The sequence below is a fragment of the Sciurus carolinensis genome, chromosome 14, assembly GCF_902686445.1.
Source record: "Sciurus carolinensis chromosome 14, mSciCar1.2, whole genome shotgun sequence".
NCBI lineage: Eukaryota > Metazoa > Chordata > Mammalia > Rodentia > Sciuridae > Sciurus > Sciurus carolinensis.
In genome coordinates, this window is record NC_062226.1 from 11,493,725 (window position 1) to 11,510,255 (window position 16,531).

The 16,531-nt window shown below is 37.9% G+C and overlaps 1 protein-coding gene across 1 annotated transcript in view; it reads right to left on the reverse strand.

Annotated features, from left to right (window-relative positions):
* The window catches only part of Rabgap1 (RAB GTPase activating protein 1), a 151,048-nt gene that overhangs the window by 127,851 nt on the left and 6,666 nt on the right, over positions 1-16,531 (reverse strand). Inside the window, 1 exon segment of the mRNA XM_047525843.1 lies at positions 4,527-4,726. Within this exon segment, the coding sequence (XP_047381799.1) occupies positions 4,527-4,676 (150 nt within the window). The 5' untranslated portion in view covers positions 4,677-4,726.

Below are 16,531 nucleotides of genomic sequence, written 5' to 3' on the forward strand. Positions count from 1 at the left end.
GACAAAACCTGAACCAGTGAGGAGTTGCTTCTTATGGATAAGCAAAGAAAGTGGTTTCTTAAAATAGAATCTAATCCTGATGAAGATGCTGTGAATATTGCTCCAAGGATAAGAAAGAATATAGAACTGTATATAAATTAAACTGACAAAACAGAAGCAGGGTTTGAAAAATTGGATTCAAATTCTGAAAAATTCTAATGTGGGTAACAGTATTACACGCTAAAGAGTAATAGTTCATGGAGAGTTAATCCATGTGGCAAACCTCACTGTTTTAACTGTCAAAACCACACTAAATCTTGAACAACCACCACCCTGATCAGTCAAGCTACCATCAACACTGAAGAATACAACAACCAGCAAAAAGAATACAACTCCATTGAAGGCTCACAACTGAGCAATGTTTAGCAATGAAGTACTTTAAATTAAGCATCATTTTTTTTTTTTTGACAAAATGCTACTGCACACTTAATAGACTATAGTATTGTATAAACGTAACTTTATATGCACTGTTAAACTAAAAAATTTCTGTGACTAACAATTATTGTGGAATTTTCTACAGTGGTTTAGAACTGAATGCAGTGTCTACAAGGCATGCCTAAAATAGGTCGACCGATAGTTTCTTTAAGCACCCTGATTATTACTCCACTGGTGTCTTGCCTCCATTGTTTTTGCTGAAAAGTTAGCTATAAATTTTATTGGGGGGCTGGGGAGATAGCTCAGTTGGTAAAGTGCTTGCCTTGCAAGCATAGGGCCCTGGGTTCGATCCCCAGCACCACAAAAAAAAAAAAAAAAAAAAAAAAAAAAATTTTATTGGGGTTCTCTTTTAAGTGATGAGACATTTATCTTTAGTTGCTCTGAAGATTTTTTCCTTGTCTTTGGCAATTAGCTATATTACCAGAAAGTGCCTCTTTGTGGATCTCTATGCATCAATCCTACTTTGAGTTCAATGAGTTTCCTAGATGTGATTACTGCTTTTCAAAAACTTCAGGATGTTTTCAGATATTACTTTATTACTTATTTGAATATTTTCTTCTTACTCATTTCTCTCCCCTCTTTTTGATCTACTATGAGTATGTTGATATAATTAACAGTGGAACACATTTCTGAGGTTCTGTTTTAATCCATTTTTTGGAGCAATTTCTATTGCACTTTAAGTTAATATTTTTATTTTATTTTATTGCTACGTTAAACCTACTCTTAAGCCCCTCTAATGAGTTTTTCATTTCACTTACAGTGATTTTTAAAAACTCTGTATTTCCATTTGGTTGTTTCTAAATAATTCTGGGTACCAGGGATTAAACTCAGGGGCACTCGGCCCCTTAGCCACATCCCCAGGCGTATTTTATTTAGAGATGGGGGTCTCACTGAGTTGCTCAGCACCTTACCTTGCTGAGGCTTGATTTCGTAATGCTCCTGCCTCAGCCTCCTGAGCCACTGGGATTACAGGCATGTGCCACCGCACCGGCTGTTTTTAAATAATTTTATCTCATTATTGATATTCTCTATCTGATGTCATTACATCTTCCTTTTTTAAGCATGATTTCATGCAATTTATAAAGGTTACTTTGAAAGCATTCTATGTTAAATCCAACTTGTCACTGTCACACCAGCAATTTCTGCCACCTTTTTTTTTTTTAAGTGTATGGGTCATATTTTGTTTCTTTCCACGTCTAACTTTTTGTTGTTGTTGAAAAACGGACATTTGAGATAGTATGTTATTCTAACTCTGAATTCTGTTGCCCCACTTTAGGACTTGTTTTGGGTAGATTCTATACTCCTCCAGAATGTTATACTTCTAACGCTGCTCCTCAGAGAGCTCAGATTTGGGATTTCTGGCCACACCTAGCTATTAAAGCTCCTTTAATTGCTAGCTGATTGCTTTACTGATTTCAACAGTACACTGGAGTAAAACTGACCCACAGACTAAACCAATTAAATTTGAGTTCCTTCTAGGAAGATTTTCAGAAATCAATCTTTGAGATTTTGACCCATGGTGGTCTCCTCCCAGCTCTGTCTTTCCCTGATATTCTCAAGCAAGCTAAGTAGTTCTATATCTAAGCCTAAATGTCCAATCAATCTAGCAATTTTCTCCCAATTACCTTCCACTGCAACCTCCACTGTTTTCGAGACTAACCTTAGGCTGATTTATGGTCCTCTTTCTTTACAGGCAAAAATCTCTGAGTCAAAACTCTGGAGCTAGGAGTGGGGACAATAGCACACTTCTCACTGAGTGACATCCCAGTTTTAATCACCCCAAATAGAGCCTCTGTCCCAGGAGTAGAGACTGAGTAGAAAATGGGTGGGAGTCCATCTCTTAGTCACACTTGGCCAGCAAAAGGCAGCTGGTGGCAGAAAGAGGCATGTTGAGTATGCTCCTCCCCAGAAGACAGCTCTTGGACTGGAAATGGGGGACAGGGAGCCTCCTCTTCCTGACTGCATCAGCCTGGAGCAGAGTTATCTCAGCTGGGATAGGGCAAGGAAGGAGTGGGTTCTGGGTGAAATAACACAGATTCTTGTTGCTCTTATCAAATTTTAATAAATTTTCTTGGATAAATCTTTATTTGCTTGACTTGTTTTAGAACACTCTCAGAGACTAAACTTTTGTTTCCAGTAATTTTCACCAGTTTTGCTTTCCTGATACGCTATAAGGCCAGAAGTCCCCCTCAGCCAGTGAGCATTTAAAAATGTAAATTAGAGCCAGGTGTTATGGTTTGGATGTGAGGTGTCCCACAAAAGTTCACATGTGAGACAATGCAAGAAGGTTCAGAGAAGAAATGATTGGGTTGTAAGGCTCTTAACCCAATCAGTGTAATTAAAGTGGTAGGTTGTGAATGGAGGAAGTGGTTCATTGGGGGCGTGGTTATGGAGTATGTATGTTGTATCTGGAGAGTGGAATTTTTCTCTTTCTCTGCTTCCTGATCACCATGTGAGCTGTGTCCCTCTGCCACACTCTTCTGCCATGATGTCCTGTCTCACCTTTAACTCTGAGGAATATAGCCAGCCTTCTATGAACTAAGATCTCTGAAACTGTGAGTACTAAATAAACCTTTATCTTTACAATTGTTCTGGTTAGGTCCTTATAGTCACAGCAGTGAAAAAGCTGACTAAAACACCAGGTGTAATAGAAGAAGATGCCTGTGACACCAGAGATTTAGGAGACTAAGGGAGGAAGATCACAAGTTCAAGGCCAGCTTCAGTAACTCAGTCTCAACTATTTTGAGATAAAATTAAAAATCTCAAAATAAAAAATTTAAAAAGAGCTAAGTGATAGAGCATCCCTGGGTTCAAGCCTATTCCCCCACCCTCACAAAAAGTAAACTAGATCACATTCCCAAGTTCTCCAAAAATTCTCTTCACATTTATAACAAAGTCTAAATTTCCTACCAAGTACCACAAGGTTCTACATGATCCAGTCCCTGCCCATCACTGGGATCTTATCCCTTAATGCTTTTTACTTAATTCACTGCTCTAATCTCTCTCCAAGGGTCTTTGTATTTGCCACTTCCTCTGAAAAGCTCTTTCCCCAGTTTTCTCACGGCTTTCTTCCTCATTTCATTCTAGTCTCACCTCAAACATCACCTCAAGATGGTTTCTAAAACAGTACCTGTCATGCAGTATTTTTACTGTCTTCTTTAAAAAAAATTATTCCCCTGCATGTTTGTGAGTGATAAGTGTTTCCAAAATACTGCAAAAAAATTTTAAAGGTCAAGAGACAACCACCAAGTCACTCATTCCTCATCTACTGTATCCTTCCTCTCTGCAGCACCTAAATTTACTTCATATATTTATTTTTTATTTGCTTAAAGTCTATTTCCCCCACTAGAAAACAAGCTCTAAGAAGAAAGGGAGTTTTGCCTGTGTTGTTTACCACTAAATCCCCAGGACCTAGAACAGAACCTGGCACATAGTCATTATTCAATACTTACTGAATGAATAGATGTAAAAAGGAATTGGAATATTTTAAAAATTAAATAAGTTAAATGACAACCATTAATAGATAATCTGTTTTCATTATTATCCATGAAGAGCAGAACAGTAATAAAATAAATAATATTTGGTGGAGAAAAGACAAAAGTGGTCAAAGACAGGTATTTAAAGTTATTTCATGGGTGTGGGATGTGGCTCAGTGGTAGAGCACTTGTCTAGTATGTGTGAGGCCCTGTATCAATCCCCATAAACATTGCTGACCTGTCAGAATCCTTACATTTAACAGGATCTCCCCAAAAAATAAGCACCTCTAATTCTATGGAAAGGTGAAAGCAATACTAAAATTACAAATGTTTATACTGTAATCACTAGAATTTTGACAGGGATGTTAGAAAATTTAGAAAAAGCTAATCCAAGTGATATTCTTAACCAAATACAAATTTCTCACTAAGTGTATATAAACTGCTTTAACACTAAAAGAAATAATTACATTAATTCCATTTTCTCACTTTCCCTTCCCATCCCTTTTTTATTAAGGCCAAGTTTTGCAAAGGGTTTAGCAAAGCTAAGTGAAATCAACTTAAGTTATGAAGTTTTACCTTGAGTCCCGTTTTCTCGTCATCACTTCCATTATTTGTAGATGGTGTCTCATCTCCTTGCCTGGAAACCAAGACAAAATCTTCACTATTAAGAGTAGACACTGAGTCTGAAGAGACACTGATTTTTCCAACAGAAGCCTTGTCATCCATAACTCAAGAATGAGGCTCAACTCATGAATGATTAAATATTTTTTAAATGCCTGAAAAACAAAAACCATAAAGATATTCATATAGAATGTCTGCCAGATAGTCAATTATGCTTTAATTCTTACAGAACACATGGAAAACTTTAAAAAAAACACTTCAAAAATATTTTTCATCCCCAGCACCGCAAAAAAAAAAAAAAAAAATTCCCAGGATATTCACTACTTACTATTTTGGCTTTTTATTCTGATAATAAAGGAACTTTATACTATTTAGGGTCAAAATATTTCAGAGTTCAAATAAATAAAACATTTTTCCTTCGGAATAACCCTGCCTACTGACAGTGATTTCTCTGGCCTGTGGTGCAAGTCTGGTTTTAGTCTCCAAAATGAATGAAATACTAAAGTTCTGTTTTCTATTTTTTAATTTGTAAAGCTATAAACAAATGAAATAAATACACTTGGTTACTGTGAAAGCATATTAACTAAGGCTTCCCCTGCATTATCAATACTTAAATTTGAAATACTATCATGATTAAAAAAAAAAAAATTTCACATTAACACTCGGAGAAATTCACAGGACAAGCATGAATATTATAGCTGAGAAACATCTTACATAACAAGAAATCAGAAATCCACTGAAAACTCAATCTTAGCACACCAATTTCTTAAAACTAAACTTGATATGAACATTATCAAGTACATAAGTTTCATGTTAAAAATCTCAGGAGAAAATAGAGATGTGTCACTTAAAAGGATCATTTAATTATTTATTGACCCCTAGAATAAAACTTAAATACAACTACCATTTTAAAACCCGGTTCTCCATTTCCATTTGGTTGCCAACACATCAAGAGAACAATACATTATACTGAGAGTCTTAACCAATTAAGAAAAGTAGCTATAGTTACATGTTCACTACATTTATAAGGTTCTAAAAATCTATTTCATCTTTCCAACTGAGCAGTTCTGGTTATGTTTGGACTTTTAACTGAATATGTATTTACTAAGTACGTGCCATGTGACAAACACTATATCTCCCTTTAAAGCTCACATATAACACCTGGCAACAGGAATCACACAATTTCGGAGTATTATAGTTGGAAGGAAACTTAGGCATTATCAATACTTTAAAACAGATAAGGAAATGGCCCAAGTGAAGAAGTAAGGTCATTTAACTAGTTAATGGCACAGCTAAAACTAGAATCCTGAACTCTTATGCTTTTCATTTAAACTAATTTCCCTACTCAAAGGGTACAACAGGTCTATAGGATCAAATCTAAATACACAGTGTGGCACTCAACACTAAAAATGGTCTTCTGAAAAATAAAAAGAAAAACGTTATTTTAATTCAGCCATTCAATGAATATTTATTGAGCATCTAGCGCACAAAGGGTAAGCTATGGTAAACAAATTGCACAAAAGGAGTTTACAGTTTAGTAGAGAATCAAGGTAAACTGTAAAGGTTAATGGGTCCTGATTTACAGTAAGAAAATTATGGAAGCATACGGGAGAGGAAATAATTCAGACCTCTGCTAAAGATATACACTTTGATACCTCTAGGTATTTGCCCTCATAGGATCCTCTTCCTAGTGATTTCCTTGCTTCTGTATTTGATCAACTTCAACTTGATCTAAACCTCCTTCTCTTAGTTGTCTTCTCATCCCACTTGCCCACTCTTATTCCAGAATTAAATGAATTTTTTCCCTTGTTTCTGTTCCCACAGCATCTAACATTTGATTTTTACAGGACCTATTATGTTGTTTTATAATTTAATAATGAGTGTCTCAATTGAATCTTCACATCTCTAAATATGGAGCTTATGGTTTTATCTTGCATGATATTTAAATGACTGGTCACTGTATCAAAGGATGAGAGAAGCTATGGAAAATATAAGTGCAGGGTTTTGTGGGGAAGATGTTTCACAGGTGGGAATTAAGGCTTACAGAGATGGTATAATTTGTTCAAGGCAATGTAACTGGTTAGAGGCAAGACAAATATTGAACCCAGTTTATTACTCCAAAACCTGTGCTCTTTTTGTTAGATAACAAAGCTTTTTAATGCCACAAATTTGAACCTCTCCCCAATCAGTAATGTCTTTTTCTATTTTTAGAATTTGTATTTTAAATTAGGTTTTCATATTTAATCAATCTTTTATTCTCTTTTAAACTGTGATTAACAGAATAGTAGAAAGCCTAGGGAAACTGTCTATAAAGCCATGCTCTCAGAGACACTAAGTTTCCACAATATTATGAACTTAAAAAGAATACATTTCAGTATACTGCCTTTAAATCACCCCTTTAAAAGCCCCCTGTTCCTGCTCATGGGCAGAATCACAGCCTCTATGATAGGAGTCCCCTGTATTTCTCTTTTGCTAACAAAGCAGTAAACCCTTTTTTTCCTTTTTCTAAAAAAAAAAAAAAAGGAGAAAGAAAAAAAAGAATACATTTCAATTTTTAGGATATGGAAATAACAATTTGGCAGGCTCAAAGTTTCACCTATTTTCTTTGAGGAGGTGATAGGAAAATACACTTCATAAGATAAACGTTTGTTTTGGCAGCTGAAAGTAACTGGATCACTCAGTAGGAACGAGGTTTATCAAAACACTAAGTAATGGGGTGGGGGTGGGGAATCACACAATAAGACGCCTTTTCTCTGGCTTCCATGAACAGAAGCAGGAATACATGAGCATCACAAGCTCTGGATAAGATCACCCCTTCCCTAGCGCCAAGAGGTACCCCAGAACTTGGTGGGTAATAGTCTACAGATTCACAACTCTGTAGTAAGATGCTGAGGACTAATTTTGTTTTGTTTTTAATACCTACTTACATCAGTTACCACAAGTAGTCTCCTACTTTTGACTTTTTTTATCCTTTAGTCTATAATTCCAATTCCCACAGACAAAAAAACATAAACTTCCTACTCCAAACACTGCACTGATATCCCCCTTGCTACCATTCTCCATAGAATCTCTCACCATTTGACATACTGTAATCACATTTGAACATTTTAATCACTGACACAGCATGTAAGCTAGAACCTAAGCTCCATTTTCATGTTTCATTACCCTCTGTATATTTAGCACCTGCAACAATGCCTGGTACATAGTAGGTACTCAAGTATTTATTAAAAAAATTGAATTGCAAATAAAGTTGGAAATAGAAAGAGCCACCCAATGAAAAGGTAAGAACGACTTTCATAAACTGACAATAAAAATAGCAGTTTTAAATGTGGTGATGAAGCAAATAATTAGGAGTTAGGAAAAACACAAGTTAGAATACTGGTTCTAGGGTCTGGGGATGTATCTCAGTAGTAAAGCACATGCTAATAGCATGAGAGCCCCAGCACCTCCCTACTAGTGGCCCCCCCCAAAAAAAAAAAAGAAAAAGAAAAAGAAAAGAAAGATTACTGGTTCCACTACTAATACCATGAGTAGGGTCACCCTGAGTCTCAGTTTCCGTAAGAGAAAATGTTTTACTATCTCATAAAGCTATTATAAAAATTACTAAGGACTATACGTATGAAAACAATAGAGAACATTGTAAGCATTTAATAGTTACAGCTTTTCAAAAACTGACTTCCAATTCAAAAATATAAGCCATTAACTGATTTAAGGAATCCACTTTAGTACCATTACTGGGGCAAACATCTGGATTTCCTAACTTCATAATCTAATTTGTTTTCATCTAAATAAACATAAAGAAATATGCAACATAAAAATGCCTTATTTTTCTATAATACAAAAGAATAAGATGTGCACATCACCTCACTTTCTCATCCCAACAATTCTGTAAAGCTGAGAAAGTATTATTGTTTTTTTTTTAATTTATTTTTATTGTAAACAAATGTTGTTTCTTTGTACATGGAGTGACAGCATACCATTTGCATAATCATACATTCACATAGGGCAATAAGGTTGATTCACTGTTATTTTTTCCTTCCCCCCACCCCTCCCACCCCTCTTTTCCCTCTATACAGTCCCTCCTTCCTCCATTCTTGTCCCCCTCCCATCTCCCATTATGTGTCATCATCCACTTATAAGTGAGATCATTTGTCTTTTGGATTTTTGAGATTGGCTTATCTCACTTAGCATGATAATTCTCCAATTTCATCCATTTGCCTGCAAATGCCACAATTTTATTATTCTTTATAGCTGAGTAATATTCCATTGTGTATATATACCACAGTTTCTTTATCCATTCATCAATTGAAGGACATCTAGGTTGGTTCCACAGTCTGGCTATTGTGAATTAAGCAGCTATGAACATTGTTGTGGCTGTATCTCTGTAGTATCCTGATTTTAAGTCCTTTGGGAATAGGCCCAGGAGTGGGATAGCAGTATTATTGTTTTAGGTAAGATGAAACACATATGAATGTCTGGCAGGCACTCATAGTTTGTCTCCTCATGTTGTTTCCAAGAGGGCCATGTTGGCAAGTGTAAGTTCAAAGATGTTTCCTTCTCTACAATTCCTTTAATAGAGTCACTTGAGATGACAAGTAATTTTGTTCACTTGTGCAGCCTCCTGAATTACACCTAAAGTTCAATTGTGCCTTTTTTTTGTGTGTGTGTGTGTGTGTTTGTGTGTGTGGTGCTGGGGGTTGAACTCAGGGCCTTGATGCATGCAAGGTAAGCACTCTACCAACTGAGCTATATCCCTAGTCCCACATGAGTATTTTTGTTTCTATGCACAATCAAGTTTCTCATATATGCCAGACATTAGGAGTGGTCTCAAGGTGAGAAATAAAAAGTACTACTTACCTTTGCTAGGTTTACAGTGGTAGAGAAAATAGCCTAGTGACAAGTAGTTATAATACAGTACAGTGCTCAGTACAGCAGAGATACCAGAAGGGTGTCATGAGAACACACAGCAGGGCTCCACTGTATGTGCCCCATTGTCATCTCAAAACCAATTTCAGAGCTGGGCTGTGGCACACACCTATAATCCCACAGGCTCCTGAGGCTAAGGCAGAAGGATGACAGGTTCAAGGTCAGTCTGGGCAACTTAACAAAACTGTCTCAAGAAAAACACAGGGGACCTGGAATGTAGCTCAACACCCAGTACATAAAAAGCAAAAAAACATGAAAACCAATTTCACATACCCAAAACCAAACCATGTAAACTTTACGTGTCACAGAAGCATATTATTCCTTTCTATCCTGAATAACCACAGATCCAAAACAAACTTTTGACTCCTCTTCTTAATCTCCCTTAGAATTCTAATGGATTTTTTTCTAAAACAGACCCCAATCTTTCACTTTTTGCCATCCCTCATGTCACTGACCTCTTCCTTCTTTTAGTTATGACAAGAATCTCCCTTTCTAGACTCTTAGTCATTGATTTATCTAGTTTCCATCATTACATAATTTCTAAAACTTAAACTATGAGCCTACATCCTAACCCTCCCTACTGTCCTCAAAACCTTTTATTATTCCTGACTGAAAACAGAATTAAATCCAAACTTTCATCATTTAGTTTTCAAAATCTGGAGTCAACCTATCATTCTAGTTTTATCTTCTCTATTGAAACTTACTAGACAAACCATCAAATATTTCACTCATTTTTATGCTTTCAAGCCTTTGAATGGTTTGCTTCCTAATTGAGGAATGTATCTTTGTTTCCCCAATTAGTTTTTTTCTCCCCCAAAAGCAATACAATCAAGTAGTACCTTTCTTCTTCCTCTTCTGCAGTGTTCATTATTTCTTGCATATGCTCCTAACGGTTTTTTTTTTTTTTATTTCAAGTTCTATTACAAGAACTGCAGCATTCACCACACAGTAAAGCACGGTTACATCTCTCTTTCACTCTACTATACTGAATGATCCATTAATTCCAGAAAAACTGCCAAGTACAAACCACCATACAAATGCTGGGAACACGGGCACACAGTACACCAGAATTAATTGTGGATTATCTTCATATCCTTACTTACTGGTAATGCTCAATAAATTTGGTTGGTTGATACATAGCTGAGGACCAAAAATATTTAGGAAAAAAAGTGGCATCCATACCAAACGTATGCAGGATTTTTCTTGTCTTTTTTCCCCAAACAACACAGTGTAACTATTGAGCCAGCATTCATAGAAGTCAGGTGTCATGGCACATGCCTGTAATTCCAGCAACCCAGGAGTCTGAGGCAGGAGGATCTCAAATTGGAAGACAGCCTCAGCAGTTTAGCGAGGACCTGTCTCAAAATAAAAAATATGTATGTTTGGGGATGTGGTGCAGTGGTAAAGCACCTCTCGGTTCAATCCCCAGTACCAAAAAAAAAAAAAAAAAAAAAAAAAGGCACCTGTATTATATTAGGTATTCAAAGTAATCTTGCAGTGCATGGCAGGATGTGCAAGGATGTCTATAAGTTATACGCAAATAATATGCCACTCTTGTATAGAGGAACCAATCCCCATAGATACTGAGGGAAGACCACATCAGTATGCTAGTAGGATCTACGTAATCTAAGACAAATGACAAATATGTTATACAACATGCAAGTGATTGGGTATATGGATTTGGATCATGATTAGAATGAAGAGATTCAAAGAGAACCACTCTTGAGGATGCCTGCTTGACTTTTTGTCAAGACTCCAATTGTCATAGTCAAAAAACAGTTAAATAACACTCAGTCCAAAACATACCTTGGACTTCCTTTGGACCAAACACCTTCATTGCAGAGGTAGGGATCTGGTTCAGTAGTAAAGCACCTGCCTACCCTGTGAAGGGACCTGGGTTTGATTGCTAGTACCGCAATAAGGAAACAATAAAAAAAGAGTAAAGACAACCAAACACTCTTAACCAAACACTTCCTTCCCAAACCCCATCATTTATGTTGCTCTCCCAGTAAATTAGAATAGCTTTATGGAATCTTTAGGGGGATGCTTAAATCACCTTGCTGAATCTAAAAAGGAAAACAATAATTATCAAGTGCGAATTATACTAAAAAGTTTTACATGCATTATTACTAATCTTCACACTAACCTTGCCCAATGGGTATTAAACTTCATGACAGACAAACTGAGATTTAGATAGGTTGGGTAACACAGAGCTAACATGATCCTAACTGAAAATATATAACAATTATGCATTAACTCTTGGACAGGTACAAACCCCTAAATCTGGCAGCACAGCCATAGAATTAATATTTCTTGGGCTAGGAATGTAGCAGAGTGGTAAAGCATTTGCCTAGCATGTACGAAGCCCTGGGTTCAACCACAGCAACACACACAAGTCTTAAAGCCACATAATACATACTATTTAATGCCACGCACAAACTTAAATACAGGCTTACGGTTCTATTTTACCCTACAGTGATCAGAAAATAGGATACAGTGGGAATCAGGTCTTACAGAACTCTCTACTGAGAGAAGAACGATCTTCAAGAAATTCTCACTGATGACTATCTCAAAATATTATGGCTGACTTGAAAAGAGAAGGGACACTTCTAGGCCAAATTCTATAAACAAGTTCATGACTTACACACTTCCATTCTTGGAAGAGAAATAAGGCTGATAGAGCCAAATAAGTGGTTACAATATAAGTGTAAATATCCATTCCCCCAAAATATATGTGTGCGTGTATGTGTGTGTGTGTATGTAATATATATATATTCGGGGGTGGGTACTGGGGATTGAACTCAGGACTGACTCATATCTCCAGCACTATAATGTTTAGAGGCAGGGTCTTAATGAGTTGCTTAGTAACTCCTGGTTGCTGAAGCTGGCTTTGAACTCTCAATCCTCCTGCCTCAGCCTCCCAAACCGCTAGGAATACAGGCCTACACCACTGTACCTGGTTCCAATATTGTTTTGACCTAAAATGTTTTCTAAAGAATAAAAATACCAGAAGAGAGGTGAAGGTGGAAGAGGATGACCAAATAACCATTTTATGTAAAAATAAAAAACAAACACGTTAAGTTCTCTAGTGATTTTTATTTGTGTTTTTGGTACTGGAGGGTTGAACCCAGGGGCACTATGCTATTGTGCTACATTCCAGTCCTTTTTAATTTTTATTCGGAGACTAGGTCTACCCTAAGTTGCTGAGGCTGGCCTTGAACTTTCAACTCTCCTGCCTCAGCATCCTTAGTCACTGGGATCACAGTCATGCTTCACAAGACCCAGACGGTTATTGTTTTTCCAGGTACAGCTATGGGCATCAATTTCTTAGCTCTGCAATTTCTTTCCTCTGAATTTAAACTATGCAAAACCAGTAAAAACAAAGCAGTTACAAACTGACAATGCCAAATTTTGCTTCACATGTATTAGTTAAATTGGCACTTTTAAAATAATATTTGAGTTCTATAGACAAGAAAGATCTGAGTGTTGTATTCACTTATTCCACATTCTTGAGAAGTCTACAAATATGATAATATTGAAAATTGCAAAGATAATTATGTGCAGCATATACAGAGCCTTAGCATACCAGTGTTTTTATAAAGATACTGAAAGGCAGCACTAATTTAAACTATTATTTTCTAATGCCGGTAATCAAAATCCACCTATCAAAACAATTAGGCTTCCCTGTAACTGAAATTTTACTGAATAAAAGACAATGACTGCTTTAAAAGAGTCCAAGATGTAAAGTTTGGTTATATTATGTGGAAAATCATGTCCCCTCATGAAGGTAGGATAGGTAATGTGTACAATACACTTCTTTCAATATGCAGAAAAGATAGGAAACATGTATTAGAGTACTGTCATATGTTAATAACTTGCATACTGCTAACAAAATACTATACCAAATATACCAAAATGCATATAGCTGATTGGTCTTAATAAGGGATGTTTGGGAAGTTAACCTATGAGTTAACTACAAGCTTACAAATCTAAAACAATGAAAGGAAGTATAGGACATTTTAGCAATATTGCAACTTTAGTATGAGACCGTGTTAATATTTTGTATTAGAGCTACATGTGAATTTTAAATGTCACCAATACATAAAAATCAATCATGGGTTCAAATTTTACAAACTGAGGTCTACAAGGAAGCTCATCAATCTCTCCCCTATTCGTTTTCAGTTTTTATAAGCTCTAAAATTCCCAGTATAGGGCTGGGGATATAGCTCAGTTGGTAGAGTGGCTTGCCTCGCAAACACAAGGCCCTGGGTTCAATCCCCAGCACCGCAAAAAAAAAAAAAAAAAAAAAGTTCCCAGTATAATTTATAGCGCCTTACACAGACCTGAATTAAGGCAACAGGTCCGCCATTAAAAAAAAAAAAAAAAAAAAGTATCCTTTCTTGGCATCTACACTTTATTCCTAATTACTTCTCAAACAACTGTTTAATGCGATAAAATTTCATTCCCCGCCCTCCGTTGGGTTTTTTCCTTTTTTCTGCCTAAATAAAGCAGCTGGAAACGCACATACTTGTTACTTCTACTCATACAAAAGCAAATACAGGTGTTGGTCTAAATAAGACTATCAAATGAATTATGAAACCTTGTTCCCGACAGTCTCCCCCCGTCACCCCCTTCAACTGACGAAAGTCAAAAGATCTCAAATTCAAGTTGGAACGTGATTTAAACTAACAGAGCACTAGCAAAGAGTACACTAGTAGCATGATCACTTAACAGTTTCCTAAACATGTACTTCCAAGATAAATGCAAAGGAATCCTCAGTAACCATAGGTATGTGGATGCTTGTAACAGTTTGAATGTTAGATGCCCGTGGACCAAAGTACTACTAAGCAATGGACAGCGAACTCCTGGAGGTCCGGGGTTACCCCTTGGCTTAACGCACAAAACCCTGAAGGTTGCTGAAAATCAAGACACAGCAAAGAGGTGTTGGTGAGGCAGATGCTTCTAGCAGATAGGAGGAGTGGGATGTCAGAGACACTTTAATTGCAGGCGGGGGAAATGAAAGACAAACAAGAGATGACAGAGCGACACTGTAAGAGCAAGACTTTGAAACTCGGCGCAGCCCAGGAAGCCAGCCTGAGGCCCAAGTCAGTCTAAGTCACACACATAGGCCTAGTGGGCAACAGAGAGAAACTGAGGCGAGGGTGAACGGTCGGATTCCCAAATAGGAGCGAAAAGAAAACATGAAAGTCGAGACACAAACCGGCTTTGCTGGAGGCGGGGGAGTGAACGAGAGCAGCAAACGCAGAGCTCAGAAGACAAGACACCCACCCAGACAGGGGGAACCGGTTTGGGCAGGGGCTCCAGGAGCGTCCCAGGCTGCGCATGCGCCCTTTCCCCCAGTCACGGCTTCCCCCCCCCCACCCCCAATCACCGCTGCCCTCAAAACTCGGCCCGTCGAGGGACCTGAGCGCAGCCCCCCAGCTAGACCCGCGGGGCGAGAACACAGCTTGGCTCCCCGCAAGGCCCACTGGAAAATACCCCCGGGGCTGGTGGAAGGAGGGGAAACGCGGCCCTACCCGACCCGCCGTCTCCTCCTCCACCGCCTGCCGTCCACGGTCCCGGAGGCTCCGCCGCCTGGGCCTCCCCAGCCGCCCTGCCCCCGACCCCCGCCCCCTACTCACGTGAAAGCGGCTCCTTCCGCCGTCCGCCCCGCCCCCTGCCCCCTCTCATAGGCCCGGGGGGAGGCAAGAAACTCCATTGGCCGAACACCGGGAAGCAAGGCGGGGCTTCCTTTCCACCGAGCCCCACCTGGGCTTTTAGCCCGACTCTGAACCTGCGCCTGCGCAAGGCGTGCAAGCCTAGGCTGCACCTATGCCGTGCTAGGCTTGAGTCTGGATTTGGACAGACAGCAATATGTGATGGCAGCACCCACTGGGAGCACGTCTGCAGGAGCGGGATAAGTAGCATCTGTGGAGCCTAAGGCGGAGAACGCGTGCTAGAGCAAGGAATCCTTTGCCTACCTTTCATGTGTAAGTTCTGTTTGAAAAGCAGCACTTAACAGTTGTGACTCAACTTCCTGCAATTTATTGAGAGCGCAGTGCGCCAGGGATTGTGAATTTCACGGGCATCTTCTTTACGCTTTACCACATCTCATTTAAGCTTAATGGTTTAAGGAGGGTAAGATAAAGGGAGTTGCAGCCTAAGTTATAGAATCAAGTCTCTAAGTCAAAAGTTCTTACTCCCAAGTCCAAAAGCCACTAGCACAACACAGCTGCTTTGTATTTCAGGCAACGAAGAGGACAGGAATAAACAAGATTGTTTCAGACTGTGACTGGAGAATAGGAATTTTATTTAAAAAGCATTCAATGATGAAATATAGAGCAACAGCATAATGAAGTTTAAAGTCCTTGTCCTAGTAAATTTATAATGTATTGGGGAACAAAACATTATTAAAGGTGTTACACAAGTCTTGGTGTATAAAATAATTCTGGTGTCTCTTACTCTTCAAAAAGACTATGCTCTTTTCCTGGTGAGTCTTTTGCAGTGTTTCTGTGTAGATAGTGCATGCAAATCAATCAGAAAAGCAGTAAAAAAAATCAGGCTGTTACATTCCCTCTCTGTGTCTTGTCTATTACAGTAGACATGGCTGCACCCGTTTCATTTCTCCTTAAATAGTTACGTAATACTCATTTTAAGGTATTCAAATAATATAAGAAAAAAGTTATAAATCTTCTGAACTGACAAAACAATGGTTAATATTTTGGTTACCAACTTTTATGTATTTAATTCATATGTATACTGCAAACATACAAGTAAATCTTAACATAATTTTTTAAAATAAAATTTTATTACATAATCAGTATAATAGCCTTGTAAAGAAATAGAAAATAGAGACAAGATATTTTCGGTGCACATCCTGTTTTGTATATGTTATTTTAAGATTAAATGAACCAGTTTAGTAATCTGCTTTATTTGATTCACAGTATCTACCAATTTGAGTAAGTTTGTCTAATTTGTGGATCACATTCACATTTTGTTAACTTACACTTATTTTTAGAGCTTGCTCTCTCAAA